At 44.3% G+C, this 27,583-nt stretch overlaps 1 protein-coding gene across 1 annotated transcript in view; it reads left to right on the top strand.

Moving 5' to 3' along the window:
- Positions 1-27,583, top strand: part of gipc2 (GIPC PDZ domain containing family, member 2) — a 98,677-nt gene that overhangs the window by 43,532 nt on the left and 27,562 nt on the right. Inside the window, exon 2 of the mRNA XM_065013822.1 lies at positions 25,191-25,376. Coding sequence (XP_064869894.1) covers positions 25,191-25,376 — 186 coding nt within the window. The remainder of the gene's footprint in view (positions 1-25,190; positions 25,377-27,583) is intronic.

The raw sequence follows: 27,583 nt of genomic DNA, 5'->3' as shown, positions 1-27,583 counted from the left end.
GGTATGAGGTAATAACATGACTATATACACAGGGTACCAGTACTGAGTCGATGTGCAGGGTATGAGGTAATAACATGGCTATATATACAGGGTACCAGTACTGAGTCGATGTGCAGGGTATGAGGTAATAACATGGTTATATATACAGGGTACCAGTACTGAGTCGATGTGCAGGGTATGAGGTAATAACATGGTTATATATACAGGGTACCAGTACTGAGTCGATGTGCAGGGTATGAGGTAATAACATGGCTATATATACAGGGTACCAGGTAATAACATGGTTATATATACAGGGTACCAGTACTGAGTCGATGTGCAGGGTATGAGGTAATAACATGGCTATATATACAGGGTACCAGGTAATAACATGGCTATATACACAGGGTACCAGTACTGAGTCGATGTGCAGGGTATGAGGTAATGACATGGCTATATATACAGGGTACCAGTACTGAGTCGATGTGCAGGGTATGAGGTAATAACATGGCTATATATACAGGGTACCAGGTAATAACATGGCTATATATACAGGGTACCAGTACTGAGTCGATGTGCAGGGTATGAGGTAATAACATGGCTATATATACAGGGTACCAGGTAATAACATGGCTATATATACAGGGTACCAGTACTGAGTCGATGTGCAGGGTATGAGGTAATAACATGGCTATATATACAGGGTACCAGGTAATAACATGGCTATATACACAGGGTACCAGTACTGAGTCGATGTGCAGGGTATGAGGTAATAACATGGCTATATATACAGGGTACCAGGTAATAACATGGCTATATATACAGGGTACCAGTACTGAGTCGATGTGCAGGGTATGAGGTAATAACATGGCTATATATACAGGGTACCAGGTAATAACATGGCTATATATACAGGGTACCAGTACTGAGTCGATGTGCAGGGTATGAGGTAATAACATGGCTATATATACAGGGTACCAGGTAATAACATGGCTATATATACAGGGTACCAGTACTGAGTTGATGTGCAGGGTATGAGGTAATAACATGGCTATATATACAGGGTACCAGGTAATAACATGGCTATATATACAGGGTACCAGTACTGAGTTGATGTGCAGGGTATGAGGTAATAACATGGCTATATATACAGGGTACCAGTACTGAGTCGATGTGCAGGGTATGAGGTAATAACATGACTATATACACAGGGTACCAGTACTGAGTCGATGTGCAGGGTATGAGGTAATAACATGGCTATATATACAGGGTACCAGTACTGAGTCGATGTGCAGGGTATGAGGTAATAACATGGTTATATATACAGGGTACCAGTACTGAGTCGATGTGCAGGGTATGAGGTAATAACATGGTTATATATACAGGGTACCAGTACTGAGTCGATGTGCAGGGTATGAGGTAATAACATGGCTATATATACAGGGTACCAGGTAATAACATGGTTATATATACAGGGTACCAGTACTGAGTCGATGTGCAGGGTATGAGGTAATAACATGGCTATATATACAGGGTACCAGGTAATAACATGGCTATATACACAGGGTACCAGTACTGAGTCGATGTGCAGGGTATGAGGTAATGACATGGCTATATATACAGGGTACCAGTACTGAGTCGATGTGCAGGGTATGAGGTAATAACATGGCTATATATACAGGGTACCAGGTAATAACATGGCTATATATACAGGGTACCAGTACTGAGTCGATGTGCAGGGTATGAGGTAATAACATGGCTATATATACAGGGTACCAGGTAATAACATGGCTATATATACAGGGTACCAGTACTGAGTCGATGTGCAGGGTATGAGATAATAACATGGCTATATATACAGGGTACCAGGTAATAACATGGCTATATACACAGGGTACCAGTACTGAGTCGATGTGCAGGGTATGAGGTAATAACATGGCTATATATACAGGGTACCAGGTAATAACATGGCTATATATACAGGGTACCAGTACTGAGTCGATGTGCAGGGTATGAGGTAATAACATGGCTATATATACAGGGTACCAGGTAATAACATGGCTATATATACAGGGTACCAGTACTGAGTCGATGTGCAGGGTATGAGGTAATAACATGGCTATATATACAGGGTACCAGGTAATAACATGGCTATATATACAGGGTACCAGTACTGAGTTGATGTGCAGGGTATGAGGTAATAACATGGCTATATATACAGGGTACCAGGTAATAACATGGCTATATATACAGGGTACCAGTACTGAGTTGATGTGCAGGGTATGAGGTAATAACATGGCTATATATACAGGGTACCAGTACTGAGTCGATGTGCAGGGTATGAGGTAATAACATGACTATATACACAGGGTACCAGTACTGAGTCGATGTGCAGGGTATGAGGTAATAACATGGCTATATATACAGGGTACCAGTACTGAGTCGATGTGCAGGGTATGAGGTAATAACATGGTTATATATACAGGGTACCAGTACTGAGTCGATGTGCAGGGTATGAGGTAATAACATGGTTATATATACAGGGTACCAGTACTGAGTCGATGTGCAGGGTATGAGGTAATAACATGGCTATATATACAGGGTACCAGGTAATAACATGGTTATATATACAGGGTACCAGTACTGAGTCGATGTGCAGGGTATGAGGTAATAACATGGCTATATATACAGGGTACCAGGTAATAACATGGCTATATACACAGGGTACCAGTACTGAGTCGATGTGCAGGGTATGAGGTAATGACATGGCTATATATACAGGGTACCAGTACTGAGTCGATGTGCAGGGTATGAGGTAATAACATGGCTATATATACAGGGTACCAGGTAATAACATGGCTATATATACAGGGTACCAGTACTGAGTCGATGTGCAGGGTATGAGGTAATAACATGGCTATATATACAGGGTACCAGGTAATAACATGGCTATATATACAGGGTACCAGTACTGAGTCGATGTGCAGGGTATGAGGTAATAACATGGCTATATATACAGGGTACCAGGTAATAACATGGCTATATACACAGGGTACCAGTACTGAGTCGATGTGCAGGGTATGAGGTAATAACATGGCTATATATACAGGGTACCAGGTAATAACATGGCTATATATACAGGGTACCAGTACTGAGTCGATGTGCAGGGTATGAGGTAATAACATGGCTATATATACAGGGTACCAGGTAATAACATGGCTATATATACAGGGTACCAGTACTGAGTCGATGTGCAGGGTATGAGGTAATAACATGGCTATATATACAGGGTACCAGGTAATAACATGGCTATATATACAGGGTACCAGTACTGAGTTGATGTGCAGGGTATGAGGTAATAACATGGCTATATATACAGGGTACCAGGTAATAACATGGCTATATATACAGGGTACCAGTACTGAGTTGATGTGCAGGGTATGAGGTAATAACATGGCTATATATACAGGGTACCAGTACTGAGTCGATGTGCAGGGTATGAGGTAATAACATGACTATATACACAGGGTACCAGTACTGAGTCGATGTGCAGGGTATGAGGTAATAACATGGCTATATATACAGGGTACCAGTACTGAGTCGATGTGCAGGGTATGAGGTAATAACATGGCTATATATACAGGGTACCAGGTAATAACATGGTTATATATACAGGGTACCAGTACTGAGTCGATGTGCAGGGTATGAGGTAATAACATGGTTATATATACAGGGTACCAGTACTGAGTCGATGTGCAGGGTATGAGGTAATAACATGGTTATATATACAGGGTACCAGTACTGAGTCGATGTGCAGGGTATGAGGTAATAACATGGTTATATATACAGGGTACCAGTACTGAGTCGATGTGCAGGGTATGAGGTAATAACATGGTTATATATACAGGGTACCAGTACTGAGTCGATGTGCAGGGTATGAGGTAATAACATGGTTATATATACAGGGTACCAGGTAATAACATGGCTATATACACAGGGTACCAGTACTGAGTCGATGTGCAGGGTATGAGGTAATAACATGGCTATATATACAGGGTACCAGGTAATAACATGGCTATATATACAGGGTACCAGTACTGAGTCGATGTGCAGGGTATGAGGTAATAACATGGCTATATATACAGGGTACCAGGTAATAACATGGCTATATACACAGGGTACCAGTACTGAGTCGATGTGCAGGGTATGAGGTAATAACATGGTTATATACACAGGGTACCAGGTAATAACATGGTTATATATACAGGGTACCAGTACTGAGTCGATGTGCAGGGTATGAGGTAATAACATGGCTATATATACAGGGTACCAGGTAATAACATGGCTATATACACAGGGTACCAGTACTGAGTCGATGTGCAGGGTATGAGGTAATGACATGGCTATATATACAGGGTACCAGTACTGAGTCGATGTGCAGGGTATGAGGTAATAACATGGCTATATATACAGGGTACCAGGTAATAACATGGCTATATATACAGGGTACCAGTACTGAGTCGATGTGCAGGGTATGAGGTAATAACATGGCTATATATACAGGGTACCAGGTAATAACATGGCTATATATACAGGGTACCAGTACTGAGTCGATGTGCAGGGTATGAGGTAATAACATGGCTATATATACAGGGTACCAGGTAATAACATGGCTATATACACAGGGTACCAGTACTGAGTCGATGTGCAGGGTATGAGGTAATAACATGGCTATATATACAGGGTACCAGGTAATAACATGGCTATATATACAGGGTACCAGTACTGAGTCGATGTGCAGGGTATGAGGTAATAACATGGCTATATATACAGGGTACCAGGTAATAACATGGCTATATATACAGGGTACCAGTACTGAGTCGATGTGCAGGGTATGAGGTAATAACATGGCTATATATACAGGGTACCAGGTAATAACATGGCTATATATACAGGGTACCAGTACTGAGTTGATGTGCAGGGTATGAGGTAATAACATGGCTATATATACAGGGTACCAGGTAATAACATGGCTATATATACAGGGTACCAGTACTGAGTTGATGTGCAGGGTATGAGGTAATAACATGGCTATATATACAGGGTACCAGTACTGAGTCGATGTGCAGGGTATGAGGTAATAACATGACTATATACACAGGGTACCAGTACTGAGTCGATGTGCAGGGTATGAGGTAATAACATGGCTATATATACAGGGTACCAGTACTGAGTCGATGTGCAGGGTATGAGGTAATAACATGGCTATATATACAGGGTACCAGGTAATAACATGGTTATATATACAGGGTACCAGTACTGAGTCGATGTGCAGGGTATGAGGTAATAACATGGTTATATATACAGGGTACCAGTACTGAGTCGATGTGCAGGGTATGAGGTAATAACATGGTTATATATACAGGGTACCAGTACTGAGTCGATGTGCAGGGTATGAGGTAATAACATGGTTATATATACAGGGTACCAGTACTGAGTCGATGTGCAGGGTATGAGGTAATAACATGGTTATATATACAGGGTACCAGGTAATAACATGGCTATATACACAGGGTACCAGTACTGAGTCGATGTGCAGGGTATGAGGTAATAACATGGCTATATATACAGGGTACCAGGTAATAACATGGCTATATATACAGGGTACCAGTACTGAGTCGATGTGCAGGGTATGAGGTAATAACATGGCTATATATACAGGGTACCAGGTAATAACATGGCTATATACACAGGGTACCAGTACTGAGTTGATGTGCAGGGTATGAGGTAATAACATGGCTATATATACAGGGTACCAGGTAATAACATGGCTATATATACAGGGTACCAGTACTGAGTTGATGTGCAGGGTATGAGGTAATAACATGGCTATATATACAGGGTACCAGTACTGAGTCGATGTGCAGGGTATGAGGTAATAACATGACTATATACACAGGGTACCAGTACTGAGTCGATGTGCAGGGTATGAGGTAATAACATGGCTATATATACAGGGTACCAGTACTGAGTCGATGTGCAGGGTATGAGGTAATAACATGGCTATATATACAGGGTACCAGGTAATAACATGGTTATATATACAGGGTACCAGTACTGAGTCGATGTGCAGGGTATGAGGTAATAACATGGTTATATATACAGGGTACCAGTACTGAGTCGATGTGCAGGGTATGAGGTAATAACATGGTTATATATACAGGGTACCAGTACTGAGTCGATGTGCAGGGTATGAGGTAATAACATGGTTATATATACAGGGTACCAGTACTGAGTCGATGTGCAGGGTATGAGGTAATAACATGGTTATATATACAGGGTACCAGTACTGAGTCGATGTGCAGGGTATGAGGTAATAACATGGTTATATATACAGGGTACCAGGTAATAACATGGCTATATACACAGGGTACCAGTACTGAGTCGATGTGCAGGGTATGAGGTAATAACATGGCTATATATACAGGGTACCAGGTAATAACATGGCTATATATACAGGGTACCAGTACTGAGTCGATGTGCAGGGTATGAGGTAATAACATGGCTATATATACAGGGTACCAGGTAATAACATGGCTATATACACAGGGTACCAGTACTGAGTCGATGTGCAGGGTATGAGGTAATAACATGGTTATATACACAGGGTACCAGGTAATAACATGGCTATATACACAGGGTACCAGTACTGAGTCGATGTGCAGGGGTACGAGGTAATAACATGGTTATATATACAGGGTACCAGTACTGAGTCGATGTGCAGGGTATGAGGTAATAACATGGCTATATATACAGGGTACCAGGTAATAACATGGCTATATACACAGGGTACCAGTACTGAGTCGATGTGCAGGGTATGAGGTAATAACATGGCTATATATACAGGGTACCAGGTAATAACATGGCTATATATACAGGGTACCAGTACTGAGTCGATGTGCAGGGTATGAGGTAATAACATGGCTATATATACAGGGTACCAGGTAATAACATGGCTATATATACAGGGTACCAGTACTGAGTTGATGTGCAGGGTATGAGGTAATAACATGGCTATATATACAGGGTACCAGGTAATAACATGGCTATATATACAGGGTACCAGTACTGAGTTGATGTGCAGGGTATGAGGTAATAACATGGCTATATATACAGGGTACCAGTACTGAGTTGATGTGCAGGGTATGAGGTAATAACATGGCTATATATACAGGGTACCAGGTAATAACATGGCTATATATACAGGGTACCAGTACTGAGTTGATGTGCAGGGTATGAGGTAATAACATGGCTATATATACAGGGTACCAGTACTGAGTCGATGTGCAGGGTATGAGGTAATAACATGGTTATATATACAGGGTACCAGTACTGAGTCGATGTGCAGGGTATGAGGTAATAACATGGTTATATATACAGGGTACCAGTACTGAGTCGATGTGCAGGGTATGAGGTAATAACATGGCTATATATACAGGGTACCAGGTAATAACATGGTTATATATACAGGGTACCAGTACTGAGTCGATGTGCAGGGTATGAGGTAATAACATGGCTATATATACAGGGTACCAGGTAATAACATGGCTATATACACAGGGTACCAGTACTGAGTCGATGTGCAGGGTATGAGGTAATGACATGGCTATATATACAGGGTACCAGTACTGAGTCGATGTGCAGGGTATGAGGTAATAACATGGCTATATATACAGGGTACCAGGTAATAACATGGCTATATATACAGGGTACCAGTACTGAGTCGATGTGCAGGGTATGAGGTAATAACATGGCTATATATACAGGGTACCAGGTAATAACATGGCTATATATACAGGGTACCAGTACTGAGTCGATGTGCAGGGTATGAGGTAATAACATGGCTATATATACAGGGTACCAGGTAATAACATGGCTATATATACAGGGTACCAGTACTGAGTCGATGTGCAGGGTATGAGGTAATAACATGGCTATATATACAGGGTACCAGGTAATAACATGGCTATATATACAGGGTACCAGTACTGAGTCGATGTGCAGGGTATGAGGTAATAACATGGCTATATATACAGGGTACCAGGTAATAACATGGCTATATATACAGGGTACCAGTACTGAGTTGATGTGCAGGGTATGAGGTAATAACATGGCTATATATACAGGGTACCAGGTAATAACATGGCTATATATACAGGGTACCAGTACTGAGTTGATGTGCAGGGTATGAGGTAATAACATGGCTATATATACAGGGTACCAGTACTGAGTCGATGTGCAGGGTATGAGGTAATAACATGACTATATACACAGGGTACCAGTACTGAGTCGATGTGCAGGGTATGAGGTAATAACATGGCTATATATACAGGGTACCAGTACTGAGTCGATGTGCAGGGTATGAGGTAATAACATGGTTATATATACAGGGTACCAGTACTGAGTCGATGTGCAGGGTATGAGGTAATAACATGGTTATATATACAGGGTACCAGTACTGAGTCGATGTGCAGGGTATGAGGTAATAACATGGTTATATATACAGGGTACCAGTACTGAGTCGATGTGCAGGGTATGAGGTAATAACATGGTTATATATACAGGGTACCAGGTAATAACATGGCTATATACACAGGGTACCAGTACTGAGTTGATGTGCAGGGTATGAGGTAATAACATGGCTATATATACAGGGTACCAGGTAATAACATGGCTATATATACAGGGTACCAGTACTGAGTCGATGTGCAGGGTATGAGGTAATAACATGGCTATATATACAGGGTACCAGGTAATAACATGGCTATATACACAGGGTACCAGTACTGAGTCGATGTGCAGGGTATGAGGTAATAACATGGTTATATACACAGGGTACCAGGTAATAACATGGCTATATACACAGGGTACCAGTACTGAGTCGATGTGCAGGGTGCGAGGTAATAACATGGTTATATATACAGGGTACCAGTACTGAGTCGATGTGCAGGGTATGAGGTAATAACATGGCTATATATACAGGGTACCAGGTAATAACATGGCTATATATACAGGGTACCAGTACTGAGTCGATGTGCAGGGTATGAGGTAATAACATGGCTATATATACAGGGTACCAGGTAATAACATGGCTATATATACAGGGTACCAGTACTGAGTTGATGTGCAGGGTATGAGGTAATAACATGACTATATACACAGGGTACCAGTACTGAGTCGATGTGCAGGGTATGAGGTAATAACATGGTTATATACACAGGGTACCAGGTAATAACATGGCTATATACACAGGGTACCAGTACTGAGTCGATGTGCAGGGGTACGAGGTAATAACATGGTTATATATACAGGGTACCAGTACTGAGTCGATGTGCAGGGTATGAGGTAATAACATGGCTATATATACAGGGTACCAGGTAATAACATGGCTATATACACAGGGTACCAGTACTGAGTCGAAGTGCAGGGTATGAGGTAATAACATGGCTATATATACAGGGTACCAGGTAATAACATGGCTATATATACAGGGTACCAGTACTGAGTCGATGTGCAGGGTATGAGGTAATAACATGACTATATATACAGGGTACCAGGTAATAACATGGCTATATATACAGGGTACCAGTACTGAGTTGATGTGCAGGGTACGAGGTAATAACATGGCTATATATACAGGGTACCAGGTAATAACATGGCTATATATACAGGGTACCAGTACTGAGTCGATGTGCAGGGTATGAGGTAATAACATGGCTATATATACAGGGTACCAGGTAATAACATGGCTATATATACAGGGTACCAGTACTGAGTCGATGTGCAGGGTATGAGGTAATAACATGGCTATATACACAGGGTACCAGTACTGAGTTAATGTGCAGGGTATGAGGTAATAACATGGCTATATACACAGGGTACCAGTACTGAGTCGATGTGCAGGGGTACGAGGTAATAACATGGTTATATATACAGGGTACCAGTACTGAGTCGATGTGCAGGGGTACGAGGTAATAACATGGTTATATATACAGGGTACCAGTACTGAGTCGATGTGCAGGGTATGAAGTAATAACATGGCTATATATACAGGGTACCAGTACTGAGTCGATGTGCAGGGTATGAGGTAATAACATGGTTATATATACAGGATACCAGTACTGAGTCGATGTACAGGGTATGAGGTAATAACATGGTTATATACACAGGGTACCAGTACTGAGTCGATGTGCAGGGTATGAGGTAATAACATGGCTATATATACAGGGTACCAGTACTGAGTCGATGTGCAGGGTATGAGGTAATAACATGGCTATATATACAGGGTACCAGGTAATAACATGGCTATATATACAGGGTACCAGGTAATAACATGGCTATATATACAGGGTACCAGTACTGAGTCGATGTACAGGGTATGAGGTAATAACATGGCTATATATACAGGGTACCAGTACTGAGTCGATGTGCAGGGTATGAGGTAATAACATGGCTATATATACAGGGTACCAGGTAATAACATGGCTATATATACAGGGTACCAGTACTGAGTTGATGTGCAGGGTATGAGGTAATAACATGGCTATATACACAGGGTACCAGTACTGAGTCGATGTGCAGGGTATGAGGTAATAACATGGCTATATATACAGGGTACCAGTACTGAGTCGATGTGCAGGGTATGAGGTACTAACATGGTTATATACACAGGGTACCAGTACTGAGTCAATGTGCAGGGTATGAGGTAATAACATGGTTATATATACAGGGTACCAGTACTGAGTTGATATGCAGGGTATGAGGTAATAACATGGTTATATATACAGGGTACCAGGTAATAACATGGCTATATACACAGGGTACCAGTACTGAGTTGATGTGCAGGGTATGAGGTAATAACATGGCTATATATACAGGGTACCAGTACTGAGTCGATGTGCAGGGTATGAGGTAATGACATGGCTATATATACAGGGTACCAGTACTGAGTCGATGTGCAGGGTATGAGGTAATAACATGGCTATATATACAGGGTACCAGTACTGAGTCGATGTGCAGGGTATGAGGTAATAACATGGCTATATATACAGGGTACCAGTACTGAGTCGATGTGCAGGGTATGAGGTAATAACATGGCTATATATACAGGGTACCAGTACTGAGTCGATGTGCAGGGTATGAGGTAATGACATGGCTATATATACAGGGTACCAGTACTGAGTCGATGTGCAGGGTATGAGGTAATAACATGGCTATATATACAGGGTACCAGTACTGAGTCGATGTGCAGGGTATGAGGTAATAACATGACTATATACACAGGGTACCAGTACTGAGTCGATGTGCAGGGTATGAGGTAATAACATGGCTATATATACAGGGTACCAGTACTGAGTCGATGTGCAGGGTATGAGGTAATAACATGGCTATATATACAGGGTACCAGGTAATAACATGGCTATATATACAGGGTACCAGGTAATAACATGGCTATATATACAGGGTACCAGTACTGAGTCGATGTACAGGGTATGAGGTAATAACATGGCTATATATACAGGGTACCAGTACTGAGTCGATGTGCAGGGTATGAGGTAATAACATGGCTATATATACAGGGTACCAGGTAATAACATGGCTATATATACAGGGTACCAGTACTGAGTTGATGTGCAGGGTATGAGGTAATAACATGGCTATATACACAGGGTACCAGTACTGAGTCGATGTGCAGGGTATGAGGTAATAACATGGCTATATATACAGGGTACCAGTACTGAGTCGATGTGCAGGGTATGAGGTAATAACATGGCTATATATACAGGGTACCAGGTAATAACATGGCTATATATACAGGGTACCAGGTAATAACATGGCTATATATACAGGGTACCAGTACTGAGTCGATGTACAGGGTATGAGGTAATAACATGGCTATATATACAGGGTACCAGTACTGAGTCGATGTGCAGGGTATGAGGTAATAACATGGCTATATATACAGGGTACCAGGTAATAACATGGCTATATATACAGGGTACCAGTACTGAGTTGATGTGCAGGGTATGAGGTAATAACATGACTATATACACAGGGTACCAGTACTGAGTCGATGTGCAGGGTATGAGGTAATAACATGGTTATATACACAGGGTACCAGGTAATAACATGGCTATATACACAGGGTACCAGTACTGAGTCGATGTGCAGGGGTACGAGGTAATAACATGGTTATATATACAGGGTACCAGTACTGAGTCGATGTGCAGGGTATGAGGTAATAACATGGCTATATATACAGGGTACCAGGTAATAACATGGCTATATACACAGGGTACCAGTACTGAGTCGAAGTGCAGGGTATGAGGTAATAACATGGCTATATATACAGGGTACCAGGTAATAACATGGCTATATATACAGGGTACCAGTACTGAGTCGATGTGCAGGGTATGAGGTAATAACATGACTATATATACAGGGTACCAGGTAATAACATGGCTATATATACAGGGTACCAGTACTGAGTTGATGTGCAGGGTACGAGGTAATAACATGGCTATATATACAGGGTACCAGGTAATAACATGGCTATATATACAGGGTACCAGTACTGAGTCGATGTGCAGGGTATGAGGTAATAACATGGCTATATATACAGGGTACCAGGTAATAACATGGCTATATATACAGGGTACCAGTACTGAGTCGATGTGCAGGGTATGAGGTAATAACATGGCTATATACACAGGGTACCAGTACTGAGTTAATGTGCAGGGTATGAGGTAATAACATGGCTATATACACAGGGTACCAGTACTGAGTCGATGTGCAGGGGTACGAGGTAATAACATGGTTATATATACAGGGTACCAGTACTGAGTCGATGTGCAGGGGTACGAGGTAATAACATGGTTATATATACAGGGTACCAGTACTGAGTCGATGTGCAGGGTATGAAGTAATAACATGGCTATATATACAGGGTACCAGTACTGAGTCGATGTGCAGGGTATGAGGTAATAACATGGTTATATATACAGGATACCAGTACTGAGTCGATGTACAGGGTATGAGGTAATAACATGGTTATATACACAGGGTACCAGTACTGAGTCGATGTGCAGGGTATGAGGTAATAACATGGCTATATATACAGGGTACCAGTACTGAGTCGATGTGCAGGGTATGAGGTAATAACATGGCTATATATACAGGGTACCAGGTAATAACATGGCTATATATACAGGGTACCAGGTAATAACATGGCTATATATACAGGGTACCAGTACTGAGTCGATGTACAGGGTATGAGGTAATAACATGGCTATATATACAGGGTACCAGTACTGAGTCGATGTGCAGGGTATGAGGTAATAACATGGCTATATATACAGGGTACCAGGTAATAACATGGCTATATATACAGGGTACCAGTACTGAGTTGATGTGCAGGGTATGAGGTAATAACATGGCTATATACACAGGGTACCAGTACTGAGTCGATGTGCAGGGTATGAGGTAATAACATGGCTATATATACAGGGTACCAGTACTGAGTCGATGTGCAGGGTATGAGGTACTAACATGGTTATATACACAGGGTACCAGTACTGAGTCAATGTGCAGGGTATGAGGTAATAACATGGTTATATATACAGGGTACCAGTACTGAGTTGATATGCAGGGTATGAGGTAATAACATGGTTATATATACAGGGTACCAGGTAATAACATGGCTATATACACAGGGTACCAGTACTGAGTTGATGTGCAGGGTATGAGGTAATAACATGGCTATATATACAGGGTACCAGTACTGAGTCGATGTGCAGGGTATGAGGTAATGACATGGCTATATATACAGGGTACCAGTACTGAGTCGATGTGCAGGGTATGAGGTAATAACATGGCTATATATACAGGGTACCAGTACTGAGTCGATGTGCAGGGTATGAGGTAATAACATGGCTATATATACAGGGTACCAGTACTGAGTCGATGTGCAGGGTATGAGGTAATAACATGGCTATATATACAGGGTACCAGTACTGAGTCGATGTGCAGGGTATGAGGTAATAACATGGCTATATATACAGGGTACCAGTACTGAGTCGATGTGCAGGGTATGAGGTAATGACATGGCTATATATACAGGGTACCAGTACTGAGTCGATGTGCAGGGTATGAGGTAATAACATGGCTATATATACAGGGTACCAGTACTGAGTCGATGTGCAGGGTATGAGGTAATAACATGACTATATACACAGGGTACCAGTACTGAGTCGATGTGCAGGGTATGAGGTAATAACATGGCTATATATACAGGGTACCAGTACTGAGTCGATGTGCAGGGTATGAGGTAATAACATGGCTATATATACAGGGTACCAGGTAATAACATGGCTATATATACAGGGTACCAGGTAATAACATGGCTATATATACAGGGTACCAGTACTGAGTCGATGTACAGGGTATGAGGTAATAACATGGCTATATATACAGGGTACCAGTACTGAGTCGATGTGCAGGGTATGAGGTAATAACATGGCTATATATACAGGGTACCAGGTAATAACATGGCTATATATACAGGGTACCAGTACTGAGTTGATGTGCAGGGTATGAGGTAATAACATGGCTATATACACAGGGTACCAGTACTGAGTCGATGTGCAGGGTATGAGGTAATAACATGGCTATATATACAGGGTACCAGTACTGAGTCGATGTGCAGGGTATGAGGTACTAACATGGTTATATACACAGGGTACCAGTACTGAGTCAATGTGCAGGGTATGAGGTAATAACATGGTTATATATACAGGGTACCAGTACTGAGTTGATATGCAGGGTATGAGGTAATAACATGGTTATATATACAGGGTACCAGGTAATAACATGGCTATATACACAGGGTACCAGTACTGAGTTGATGTGCAGGGTATGAGGTAATAACATGGCTATATATACAGGGTACCAGTACTGAGTCGATGTGCAGGGTATGAGGTAATGACATGGCTATATATACAGGGTACCAGTACTGAGTCGATTGCAGGGTATGAGGTAATAACATGGCTATATATACAGGGTACCAGTACTGAGTCGATGTGCAGGGTATGAGGTAATAACATGGCTATATATACAGGGTACCAGTACTGAGTCGATGTGCAGGGTATGAGGTAATAACATGGCTATATATACAGGGTACCAGTACTGAGTCGATGTGCAGGGTATGAGGTAATGACATGGCTATATATACAGGGTACCAGTACTGAGTCGATGTGCAGGGTATGAGGTAATAACATGGCTATATATACAGGGTACCAGTACTGAGTCGATGTGCAGGGTATGAGGTAATGACATGGCTATATATACAGGGTACCAGTACTGAGTTGATGTGCAGGGTATGAGGTAATAACATGGCTATATATACAGGGTACCAGTACTGAGTCGATGTGCAGGGTATGAGGTAATAACATGGTTATATACACAGGGTACCAGTACTGAGTCGAAGTGCAGGGTATGAGGTACTTTCCTATGGCATTGTACATTGTCCTGTATGGCTCAGTTGGTAGAGCATGGCGCTATCACTGCCAGGGTTGCTGGCTCAGTTGGTAGAGCATGGCGCTAGCACTGCCAGGGTTGTGGGCTCAGTTGGTAGAGCATGGCTATATATATATACAGGGTACCAGTACTGAGTCGATGTTTGTTTTTTGTTTTAGATTGTAAGAGCAGACCCACAGTGTTTTCAGAAAGTATTCACACATTTTGTTGTGTTACAGCCTGAATTCAAAATGGATTCAATATTTGTTGTTGTTGTTGTTGTTGTTTTATCACACATCTACACCCACTACTACATAATGACAAAGTGAAAACATGTTGTTGTTTTTTCCCCAGAAGTATTTAAAAATAAATACAAATATCACACCCCTAAGTCAATTCTTTGTAGAAGCACCTTTGTCTGCGATTACAGCTTTGAGTCGTCTCATGTCTGAATCAGCTCTGAGTCGTCTCATGTCTCAATCAGCTTTGAGTCAGTCGTCTTATGTCTGAATCAGCTCTAAGTCGTCTCATGTCTCAATCAGCTTTGAGTCAGTCGTCTCATGTCTGAATCAGCTTTGAGTCAGTCGTCTCATGTCTGAATCAGCTCTGAGTCGTCTCATGTCTCAATCAGCTTTGAGTCAGTCGTCTTATGTCTGAATCAGCTTTGAGTCGTCTCATGTCTCAATCAGCTCTGAGTGGTCTCATGTCTGAATCAGCTTTGAGTCAGTCGTCTTATGTCTGAATCAGCTTTGAGTCAGTCGTCTCATGTCTGAATCAGCTTTGAGTCAGTCGTCTCATGTCTGAATCAGCTTTGAGTCAGTCGTCTCATGTCTGAATCAGCTCTGAGTCGTCTCATGTCTCAATCAGCTTTGAGTCAGTCGTCTTATGTCTGAATCAGCTTTGAGTCAGTCGTCTCATGTCTGAATCAGCTTTGAGTCAGTCGTCTCATGTCTGAATCAGCTTTGAGTCAATTGTCTTATGTCTGAATCAGCTTTGAGTCAGTCGTCTTACGTCTCAATCAGCTTTGCACATCTAGGTTTGGGGATTTTCTCCCATTCTTCTTTGTAGATTTTCTCAAGCTCTGTTAAGTTAGATGGGGAGCGGCAGTGAACAGCAATCTTCAAGTCTTTCCACAGATTTGGCTAGGCCACTCAAGGACTTTCACATTCTTGTTCTGAAGCCGTTCCAGCATTGCTTTGGCTGTATGCTTGGGGTCATTGTCCCGTTGGAATGTAAATCTTCACCCCAGTCTAAGGTCGTTTGCTCTCTGAACCAGGTTCTCATCAAGGATTTGCCTGTATTTGGCTCCATTCATGGTTCCCTCCATCCTTAGTCTCCCAGTCCCTGCTGCTGAAAAGCATCCCCATAGAATGATGCTGCCACCACCATGCTTCACGGTAGGGAATGTGTTAGACGGGTGATGAGCCGGAATAAGTCAAAATGTGGAATAAGTCAATGGGTATGAATACTTTCCTATGGCACTGTACATTGTCCTGTATGGCTCAGTTGGTAGAGCATGACGCTAGCACCGCCAGGGTTGTGGGCTCAGTTGGTAGAGCATGGTGCTTGCACCGCCAGGGTTGTGGGCTCAGTTGGTAGAGCATGACGCTTGGACCGCCAGGGTTGTTGGCTCAGTTGGTAGAGCATGGCGCTTGCACCGCCAGGGTTGTTGGCTCAGTTGGTAGAGCATGGCGCTTGCACCGCCAGGGTTGTGGGCTCAGTTGGTAGAGCATGACGCTTGCACCGCCAGGGTTGTTGGCTCAGTTGGTAGAGCATGGCGCTTGCACCGCCAGGGTTGTTGGCTCAGTTGGTAGAGCATGGCGCTTGCACCGCCAGGGTTGTTGGCTCAGTTGGTAGAGCATGGCGCTTGCACCGCCAGGGTTGTGGGCTCAGTTGGCAGAGCATGACGCTTGCACCGCCAGGGTTGTTGGCTCAGTTGGTAGAGCATGGTGCTTGCTCCGCCAGGGTTGTTGGCTCAGTTGGTAGAGCATGGCGCTTGCACCGCCAGGGTTGTGGGCTCAGTTGATAGAGCATGGGACTTGCACCGCCAGGGTTGTTGGCTCAGTTGGTAGAGCATGGCGCTTGCACCGCCAGGGTTGTGGGCTCAGTTGGTAGAGCATGACGCTTGCACCGCCAGGGTTGTTGGCTCAGTTGGTAGAGCATGGCGCTTGCACCGCCAGGGTTGTTGGCTCAGTTGGTAGAGCATGGCGCTTGCACCGCCAGGGTTGTTGGCTCAGTTGGTAGAGCATGGCGCTTGCACCGCCAGGGTTGTGGGCTCAGTTGGCAGAGCATGACGCTTGCACCGCCAGGGTTGTTGGCTCAGTTGGTAGAGCATGGTGCTTGCTCCGCCAGGGTTGTTGGCTCAGTTGGTAGAGCATGGCGCTTGCACCGCCAGGGTTGTGGGCTCAGTTGATAGAGCATGGGACTTGCACCGCCAGGGTTGTTGGCTCAGTTGGTAGAGCATGGCGCTTGCACCGCCAGGGTTGTGGGCTCAGTTGATAGAGCATGGGACTTGCACCGCCAGGGTTGTTGGCTCAGTTGATAGAGCATGGTGCTTGCACCGCCAGGGTTGTTGGCTCAGTTGGTAGAGCATGGCGCTTGCACCGCCAGGGTTGTTGGCTCAGTTGGTAGAGCATGGCGCTTGCACCGCCAGGGTTGTGGGTTCCATTCTTTGGGCCACCCATGTCCAAAATGTATGTTGTGCGTAGCATATTATAATAGATTACATTTTCGGTTCTAGAGTAGTGTTATTTGTTTTGATAGACCCACATTGTCAGTTCTAGAGTAGTTTAATTTCGGTCTTGAATGAAATCAGACAGACTGTCAGGCCATGTTTTTTTTGACACCTTCCATGTCCATGTGCTCTACCTCCCTCAGTTCTACCTCCCTCAGTTCTACCTCCCTTAGTTCTACCTCCCTCAGTTCTACCTCCCTTAGTTCTCCCTCCCTCAGATCTTACCTCCCTCAGTTCTACCTCCCTTAGATCTTACCTCCCTCAGTTCTACCTCCCTTAGTTCTACCTCCCTCAGTTCTACCTCCCTCAGTTCTACCTCCCTTAGTTCTACCTCCCTCAGATCTACCTCCCTCAGTTCTACCTCACTTAGTTCTACCTCCCTTAGTTCTACCTCCATGTGCTCTAACTCCCTCAGTTCTACCTCCCTCAGTTCTACCTCCCTCAGTTCTACCTCCCACAGTTCTACCTCCCTCAGTTCTTCCTCCCCCAGTTCTACCTCCATGTGCTCTACCTCCCTTAGTTCTACCTCCCACAGTTCTAACTCCCTCAGTTCTAACTCCCTCAGTTCTACCTCCCTCAGTTCTATCTCCCACAGTTCTACCTCCCTTAGTTCTACCTCCCTCAGATCTACCTCCCTCAGTTCTACCTCACTTAGTTCTACCTCCCTTAGTTCTACCTCCATGTGCTCTAACTCCCTCAGTTCTACCTCCCTTAGTTCTACCTCCCTCAGATCTACCTCCCTCAGTTCTACCTCACTTAGTTCTACCTCCCTTAGTTCTACCTCCATGTGCTCTAACTCCCTCAGTTCTACCTCCCTTAGTTCTACCTCCCTCAGATCTACCTCCCTCAGTTCTACCTCACTTAGTTCTACCTCCCTTAGTTCTACCTCCCTCAGTTCTTCTCCCTCAGTTCTACCTCCATGTGCTCTAACTCCCTCAGTTCTACCTCCCTTAGTTCTACCTCCCACAGTTCTAACTCCCTCAGTTCTACCTCCCTCAGTTCTATCTCCCACAGTTCTACCTCCCTTAGTTCTACCTCCCTCAGATCTACCTCCCTCAGTTCTACCTCACTTAGTTCTACCTCCATGTGCTCTAACTCCCTCAGTTCTACCTCCCTCAGTTCTACCTCCCTCAGTTCTACCTCCCACAGTTCTACCTCCCTCAGTTCTACCTCCCTCAGTTCTTCCTCCCTCAGTTCTACCTCCATGTGTTCTACCTCCCTCAGTTCTAGCCTGTGTGAGATTGCAGGACGTGGGAGAAAGAGGAGGGAGGTAGAGGGAGGAGAGGAGGGATAAGGGAGGAGAGGAGGGAGGGAGGTGGATGTGTCCTTGTGAGTCAGGCCGGTAAAGTTCAGGTGTGTGTGTGTGTGTGTGTGTGTGTGTGTGTGTGTGTGTGTGTGTGTGTGTGTGTGTGTGTGTGTGTGTGTGTGTGTGTGTGTCAGGAGAGGCAGAGAACATTCTGTGCGAGAGAAGAGCTAGAGAAAGGATGAGAAGAGAGAGAGACATGAAAGAGAAGTGTCAGAGGGAGAGCGAGCATGAAGGCCCTGATTTCATTGACAGCGTATTCTACTGTTTGTCTCTCCCATGGCCTTCTGGGTAATGGCCTGACCTGCTACATGAGAACAGGTAGGTAGGCATCACTCTCTCACAATTAAAATCTGTTGAATTTTAATGAGCCTCTAATTGTGTGAGAGAGAAGAGCTGGAGAAAGGAAGAGAAGAGAGATAGTCACGAATCAAACGTTTCTTTTTTCTAATGCACTGTACCTGTGAATGGCCCAGGCTCCTTCATTTTATTCCCGCCCCCTCTCCTCTCTCTCGCTCTTTCTTTCCCTCTCTCTCTCTAATACTCCACCCTCTCTCTCTCATCACACTTGTCTGACCTCTGTTAGCATGTTGACATCACACTTGTCTTACCTCAGTTAGCATGTTGACATCACACTTGTCTTACCTCAGTTAGCATGTTGACATCACACTTGTCTGACCTCTGTTAGCATGTTGACATCACACTTGTCTGACCTCTGTTAGCATGTTGACATCACACTTGTCTTACCTTAGTTAGCATGTTGACATCACACTTGTCTGACCTCTGTTAGCATGTTGACATCACACTTGTCTTACCTTTATTTATTTCACCTTTATTTAACCAGGAATTTATATATATAACCCTAACCCTTTATTTAACCAGGTATTCATATATATAACCCTAACCCTTTATTTAACCAGGTATTCATATATATAACCCTTTATTTAACCAGGTATTCATATATATAACCCTAACCCTTTATTTAACCATGTATTCATATATATAACCCTTTATTTAACCAGGTATTTATATATATATAACCCTAACCCTTTATTTAACCAGGTATTTATATATATAACCCTAAACCTTTATTTAACCAGGTATTTATATATATAACCCTAAACCTTTATTTAACCAGGTATTTATATATATATAACCCTAAACCTTTATTTAACCAGGTATTTATATATATAACCCTTTATTTAACCAGGTAGGCCAGTTGAGAACAAGTTCTCATTTACAACTGCGACCTGGCCAAGATAAAGCATAGCAGTGTGAACAGACAACACAGAGTTACACATGGAGTAAACAATTAACAAGTCAATAACACAGTAGAAAAAAAGGGGCAGTCTATATACAATGTGTGCAAAAGGCATGAGGAGGTAGGCGAATAATTACAATTTTGCAGATTAACACTGGAGTGATAAATGATCAGATGGTCATGTACAGGTAGAGATATTGGTGTGCAAAAGAGCAGAAAAGTAAATAAATAAAAACAGTATAAAAACAGTATGGGAATGAGGTAGGTGAAAATGGGTGGGCTATTTACCAATAGACTATGTACAGCTGCAGCGATCGGTTAGCTGCTCAGATAGCTGATGTTTGAAGTTGGTGAGGGAGATAAAAGTCTCCAACTTCAGCGATTTTGCAGTTCGTTCCAGTCACAGGCAGCAGAGTACTGGAACGAAAGGCGGCCAAATGAGGTGTTGGCTTTAGGGATGATCAGTGAGATACACCTGCTGGAGCGCGTGCTACGGATGGGTGTTGCCGTCGTGACCAGTGAACTGAGATAAGGCGGAGCTTTACCTAGCATGGACTTGTAGATGACCTGGAGCCAGTGGGTCTGGCGACGAATATGTAGCGAGGGCCAGCCGACTAGAGCATACAAGTCGCAGTGGTGGGTGGTATAAGGTGCTTTAGTGACAAAACGGATGGCACTGTGATAGACTGCATCCAGTTTGCTGAGTAGAGTGTTGGAAGCCATTTTGTAGATGACATCGCCGAAGTCGAGGATCGGTAGGATAGTCAGTTTTACTAGGGTAAGCTTGGCGGCGTGAGTGAAGGAGGCTTTGTTGCGGAATAGAAAGCCGACTCTTGATTTGATTTTCGATTGGAGATGTTTGATATGAGTCTGGAAGGAGAGTTTGCAGTCTAGCCAGACACCTAGGTACTTATAGATGTCCACATATTCAAGGTCGGAACCATCCAGGGTGGTGATGCTAGTCGGGCATGCGGGTGCAGGCAGCGATCGGTTGAAAAGCATGCATTTGGTTTTACTAGCGTTTAAGAGCAGTTGGAGGCCACGGAAGGAGTGCTGTATGGCATTGAAGCTCGTTTGGAGGTTAGATAGCACAGTGTCCAATGACGGGCCGAAAGTATATAGAATGGTGTCGTCTGCGTAGAGGTGGATCAGGGAATCGCCCGCAGCAAGAGCAACATCATTGATATATACAGAGAAAAGAGTCGGCCCGAGAATTGAACCCTGTGGCACCCCCATAGAGACTGCCAGAGGACCGGACAGCATGCCCTCCGATTTGACACACTGAACTCTGTCTGCAAAGTAATTGGTGAACCAGGCAAGAAGGTCATCCGAAAAACCGAGGCTACTGAGTCTGCCGATAAGAATATGGTGATTGACAGAGTCGAAAGCCTTGGCAAGGTCGATGAAGACGGCTGCACAGTACTGTCTTTTATCGATGGCGGTTATGATATCGTTTAGTACCTTGAGTGTGGCTGAGGTGCACCCGTGACCGGCTCGGAAACCAGATTGCACAGCGGAGAAGGTACGGTGGGATTCGAGATGGTCAGTGACCTGTTTGTTGACTTGGCTTTCGAAGACCTTAGATAGGCAGGGCAGGATGGATATAGGTCTATAACAGTTTGGGTCCAGGGTGTCTCCCCCTTTGAAGAGGGGATGACTGCGGCAGCTTTCAATCCTTGGGGATCTCAGACGATATGAAAGAGAGGTTGAACAGGCTGGTAATAGGGGTTGCGACAATGGCGGCGGATAGTTTCAGAAATAGAGGGACCAGATTGTCAAGCCCAGCTGATTTGTACGGGTCCAGGTTTTGCAGCTCTTTCAGAACATCTGCTATCTGGATTTGGGTAAAGGAGAACCTGGAGAGGCTTGGGCGAGGAGCTGCGGGGGGCGGAGCTGTTGGCCGAGGTTGGAGTAGCCAGGCGGAAGGCATGGCCAGCCGTTGAGAAATGCTTATTGAAGTTTTCGATAATCATGGATTTATCGGTGGAGACCGTGTTACCTAGCCTCAGTGCAGTGGGCAGCTGGGAGGAGGTGCTCTTGTTCTCCATGGACTTCACAGTGTCCCAGAACTTTTTGGAGTTGGAGCTACAGGATGCAAACTTCTGCCTGAAGAAGCTGGCCTTAGCTTTCCTGACTGACTGCGTGTATTGGTTCCTGACTTCCCTGAACAGTTGCATATCACGGAGACTATTCGATGCTATTGCAGTCCGCCACAGGATGTTTTTGTGCTGGTCGAGGGCAGTCAGGTCTGGAGTGAACCAAGGGCTGTATCTGTTCTTGGTTCTGCATTTTTGAACGGAGCATGCTTATCTAAAATGGTGAGGAAGTTACTTTTAAAGAATGACCAGGCATCCTCAACTGACGGGATGAGGTCAATGTCCTTCCAGGATACCCGGGCCAGGTCGATTAGAAAGGCCTGCTCACAGAAGTGTTTTAGGGAGCGTTTGACAGTGATGAGGGTGGTCGTTTGACTGCGGCTCCGTGGCGGATACAGGCAATGAGGCAGTGATCGCTGAGATCCTGGTTGAAGACAGCGGAGGTGTATTTGGAGGGCCAGTTGGTCAGGATGACGTCTATGAGGGTGCCCTTGTTTACAGAGTTAGGGTTGTACCTGGTGGGTTCCTTGATGATTTGAGTGAGATTGAGGGCATCTAGCTTAGATTGTAGGACTGCCGGGGTGTTAAGCATATCCCAGTTTAGGTCACCTAACAGAACAAACTCTGAAGCTAGATGGGGGGCGATCAATTCACAAATGGTGTCCAGGGCACAGCTGGGAGCTGAGGGTGGTCGGTAGCAGGCGGCAACAGTGAGAGACTTATTTCTGGAGAGAGTAATTTTCAAAATTAGTAGTTCGAACTGTTTGGGTATGGACCTGGAAAGTATGACATTACTTTGCAGGCTATCTCTGCTGTAGACTGCAACTCCTCCCCTTTGGCAGTTCTATCTTGACGGAAGATGTTATAGTTGGGTATGGAAATCTCTGAATTTTTGGTGGCCTTCCTGAGCCAGGATTCAGACACGGCAAGGACATCAGGGTTAGCAGAGTGTGCTAAAGCAGTGAGTAAAACAAACTTAGGGAGGAGGCTTCTGATGTTGACATGCATAAAACCAAGGCTTTTTCGATCACAGAAGTCAACAAATGAGGGTGCCTGGGGACATGCAGGGCCTGGGTTTACCTCCACATCACCCGCGGAACAGAGAAGGAGTAGTATGAGGGTGCGGCTAAAGGCTATCAAAACTGGTCGCCTAGAGCGTTGGGGGCAGAGAATAAGAGGAGCAGGTTTCTGGGCATGGTAGAATATATTCAGGGCATAATGCGCAGACAGGGGTATGGTGGGGTGCGGGTACAGCGGAGGTAAGCCCAGGCACTGGGTGATGATGAGAGAGGTTGTATCTCTGGACGTGCTGGTTGTAGTAATGGGTGAGGTCACCGCATGTGTGGGAGGTGGGACAAAGGAGGTAACAGGGGTATGAAGAGTGGAACTAGGGGCTCCATTGTGAACTAAAACAATGATAACTAACCTGAACAACAGTATACAAGGCATATTTACATTTGAGAGAGACATACAGCGAGGCATACAGTAATCACAGGTGTTGAATTGGGAAAGCTAGCTAAAACAGTAGGTGAGGCTAATCAGCTAGCACAACAAACAGCAGGTAAAATGGCGTTGACTAGGCAATGGGGCCGACAGATAAAACAAACAAGCAGAATGGAGTACCGTGATTAATGGACAGTCCAGCGTGCGTCAGCTATGTAGCCAAGAGATCAGTGTCCAGGGGGCAGCGGTGGATGGGCAGGGAAGCTGGACTGGCGAGTGTTATCCAGGTTTAAAAAACTAACAATGACTAAATAGCTTGTAGCTAGTTAGCTGGTTAGCGTCTGGAGGTTCTTGAGTGTGTTCTAAAAAATAAAAAATAATAGCGATTCCGTATCACATTGGGTGAGGCAGGTTTCCGGAAGGTATAAACAAATTAAAAATCAAAAAGAGATAGAAAGTAAATGGGTCCAGAGAGTGTTTGGGACGCGGTGATTCAGACGGTTAGCAGGCCTGTGCTAACAAGCTAACAGTTCGTAGGCCCGGGCTAGACAAGGTAGCAGTTAGCGGACCGGAGCTAGACAAGCTAGCAGTTAGCAGGCCGAATTAGCAAGCAAGTCTCTCCCTCCCCAGATCCTGTTCATTAATATGTCTGTCTGTCTGTCTGTCTGTCTGTCTGTCTGTTTGTCTGTCTCTCCCCAGATCCTGTTCATTAATTTGTCTGTCTGTCTGTCTCTCTGTCTGTTTGTCTGTCTCTCCCCAGATCCTGTTCATTAATTTGTCTGTCTGTCTCTCCCTCCCCAGATCCTGTTCTGTACATTGAACACCCATAAGATCGACATGGAGAAGCTGCTTGGTGGTCAGATCGGCCTGGAGGACTTTATATTCGCCCACATTAAAGCCATTAAGAAGGAGGTGGAGGTGTTTAAGTCAGAGGACGCCCTGGGCCTCACCATCACAGACAACGGGGCGGGATACGCCTTCATCAAGGTATGTAGGAGTTCATCTGTTGATACGATCGTCCGTCCGTCTGTCTGTCTGTCTGTCTGTCTGTCTGTCTGTCTGTCTGTCTGTCTGTCTGTCTGTCTGTCTCTCCCTCCCCAGATCCTGTTCATTAATATGTCTGTCTGTCTGTCTGTCTGTCTGTCTGTCTGTCTGTCTGTCTGTCTGTCTGTTCACTTTATCCGTCCGTCTGTCTATCGTTTACCAATAATCTAACAGTCAATCAATTGAATAGATTGAATCAATGAAATCAATCAATTTATTGAATCGTATCTCATATATTATACAATGGTTTAATCTATAACGATACAGGGCCCAGATGCAGTCAAACACTATAACGATACAGGGCCCAGTGCAGTCAAACACTATAACGATACAGGGCCCAGTGCAGTCAAACACTATAACGATACAGGGCCCAGTGCAGTCAAACACTATAACGATACAGGGCCCAGATGCAGTCAAACACTATAACGATACAGGGCCCAGTGCAGTCAAACACTATAACGATACAGGGCCCAGTGCAGTCAAACACTATAACGATACAGGGCCCAGTGCAGTCAAACACTATAACGATACAGGGCCCAGTGCAGTCAAACACTATAACGATACAGGGCCCAGTGCAGTCAAACACTATAATGATACAGGGCCCAGTGCAGTCAAACACTATAATGATACAGGGCCCAGATGCAGTCAAACACTATAACGATACAGGGCCCAGATGCAGTAAAACACTATAACGATACAGGGCCCAGTGCAGTCAAACACTATAATGATACAGGGCCCAGTGCAGTCAAACACTATAATGATACAGGGCCCAGATGCAGTCAAACACTATAACGATACAGGGCCCAGATGCAGTCAAACACTATAACGATACAGGGCCCAGTGCAGTCAAACACTATAACGATACAGGGCCCAGATGCAGTCAAACACTATAACGATACAGGGCCCAGATGCAGTCAAACACTATAACGATACAGGGCCCAGATGCAGTCAAACACTATAACGATACAGGGCCCAGATGCAGTCAAACACTATAACGATACAGGGCCCAGTGCAGTCAAACACTATAACGATACAGGGCCCAGATGCAGTCAAACACTATAACGATACAGGGCCCAGTGCAGTCAAACACTATAACGATACAGGGCCCAGATGCAGTCAAACACTATAACGATACAGGGCCCAGATGCAGTCAAACACTATAATGATACAGGGCCCAGATGCAGTCAAACACTATAACGATACAGGGCCCAGATGCAGTCAAACACTATAACGATACAGGGCCCAGTGCAGTCAAACACTATAACGATACAGGGCCCAGATGCAGTCAAACACTATAACGATACAGGGCCCAGATGCAGTCAAACACTATAACGATACAGGGCCCAGATGCAGTCAAACACTATAACGATACAGGGCCCAGATGCAGTCAAACACTATAACGATACAGGGCCCAGTGCAGTCAAACACTATAACGATACAGGGCCCAGATGCAGTCAAACACTATAACGATACAGGGCCCAGTGCAGTCAAACACTATAACGATACAGGGCCCAGATGCAGTCAAACACTATAACGATACAGGGCCCAGATGCAGTCAAACACTATAACGATACAGGGCCCAGATGCAGTCAAACACTATAACGATACAGGGCCCAGTGCAGTCAAACACTATAACGATACAGGGCCCAGATGCAGTCAAACACTATAATGATACAGGGCCCAGTGCAGTCAAACACTATAATGATACAGGGCCCAGATGCAGTCAAACACTATAATGATACAGGGCCCAGATGCAGTCAAACACTATAATGATACAGGGCCCAGTGCAGTCAAACACTATAACGATACAGGGCCCAGATGCAGTAAAACACTATAACGATACAGGGCCCAGTGCAGTCAAACACTATAATGATACAGGGCCCAGTGCAGTCAAACACTATAACGATACAGGGCCCAGTGCAGTCAAACACTATAATGATACAGGGCCCAGATGCAGTCAAACACTATAATGATACAGGGCCCAGATGCAGTCAAACACTATAACGATACAGGGCCCAGATGCAGTCAAACACTATAACGATACAGGGCCCAGATGCAGTCAAACACTATAACGATACAGGGCCCAGTGCAGTCAAACAATATAATGATACAGGGCCCAGTGCAGTCAAACACTATAACGATACAGGGCC

This window comes from Oncorhynchus nerka, linkage group LG9b (assembly GCF_034236695.1).
Source record: "Oncorhynchus nerka isolate Pitt River linkage group LG9b, Oner_Uvic_2.0, whole genome shotgun sequence".
In the NCBI taxonomy this organism is placed as follows: domain Eukaryota; kingdom Metazoa; phylum Chordata; class Actinopteri; order Salmoniformes; family Salmonidae; genus Oncorhynchus; species Oncorhynchus nerka.
This window is presented reverse-complemented; position numbering and strand designations above follow the sequence as displayed.